The 1,211-nt window shown below is 34.4% G+C and overlaps 1 protein-coding gene across 1 annotated transcript in view; it reads right to left on the reverse strand.

Moving 5' to 3' along the window:
• Positions 1–1,211, reverse strand: part of LOC101861377 — a gene marked incomplete in the record, with an annotated part of 53,262 nt that overhangs the window by 30,124 nt on the left and 21,927 nt on the right. The window contains 1 exon segment of the mRNA XM_013085824.2: positions 32–164. Coding sequence (XP_012941278.1) covers positions 32–164 — 133 coding nt within the window.

Below are 1,211 nucleotides of genomic sequence, written 5' to 3' on the forward strand. Positions count from 1 at the left end.
GGGGGGTAGTGGAAAGTATACAGATACACACCTGAACATCCCTGTATGGTTGTTGACATACTCTATGGCAAAGTTAAAAGCTTCAAGCAGCTGTAGACCGTGCTTGCCGTTGATTTCTCCACATGTGTAAGGAGAGTAGCCTTCATTGTGGATGTCAAACAGACCTAGGGGAAATTAATAAACAATGTTATATAATGCCAGCTTTCACGTTCAAACATACACACACGTGTGCGTATGCACACGCATACACACACGCACGTGCATGCAAAATCAATTTGATTGTATATCATTAGTTTTCTAATTTCACTTTGGTTAAGTCAATCATCATATCATCATTTTGGTGAATGTTGTTATGCATTTGCTGGCCCTAATGGCCTGGAGCACCCTCCCACAAAAATTGTGGGAAATATAAAATACAAAGAGTCTTTTAAAACCATTTTAAAAATATATCATTTAGGTCACAAATTTTGTCCTTTTTTTTTTCACTTCAGCAAACATGTAGTTTTTTTGTTCATTCGTTTGTTTGTTTGTTTGTTTGTTTTAGGGAGTGTTTGTCAATGCAATGTCCACTTTAAATTATTAAACAGGATAGAGTGCCATATAAATATTATTATTACTAGCTGGGTACTCGTTCGATGAATGGACTCAAAAGAATCAATCGTCAAGTCATTATGGAATCAGTACGCACTGCTTGTGAACGGAAGCCTCACTTGTTTACAAAGGCATCTTAGAAGACGGACTTTCCCAAGATTAGATCTAAACAAACTAATGAAAAACTGAAAATTAAACTACAGTGACTTCAGACTCATTATAACTATGCACCCTTAAAATGATTCTGAACCACCGTTAACTTTTTAAAATTCAAAAGTTAAGTGGTTTGGAAGTTTTAGGCGACTAAAGTGATGAACTTTCACAAATATAAAATATATAGATTAGTAGTAGTTGTAGTAGTGTTTTTAATACTATTATCAACATTACAATCAATATTGCCATTACATGGCTAAAACAGCACCTGGACATGGATGGCTGGTGCCTCTATAAATAAATCATTGATGGTCATGGACATTTCTTGGCTAAAACAGCACCTGGACATGGATGGCTGGTGCCTCTATAAATAAATCATTGATGGTCTGGTATTACCATTACATGTACTATTAATACTATTTTTGTTATTACTATTTCTATTAATATTATGAATATTATCATTTTTA

Source organism: Aplysia californica, unplaced genomic scaffold (assembly GCF_000002075.1).
Source record: "Aplysia californica isolate F4 #8 unplaced genomic scaffold, AplCal3.0 scaffold00411, whole genome shotgun sequence".
Lineage (NCBI taxonomy): Eukaryota > Metazoa > Mollusca > Gastropoda > Aplysiida > Aplysiidae > Aplysia > Aplysia californica.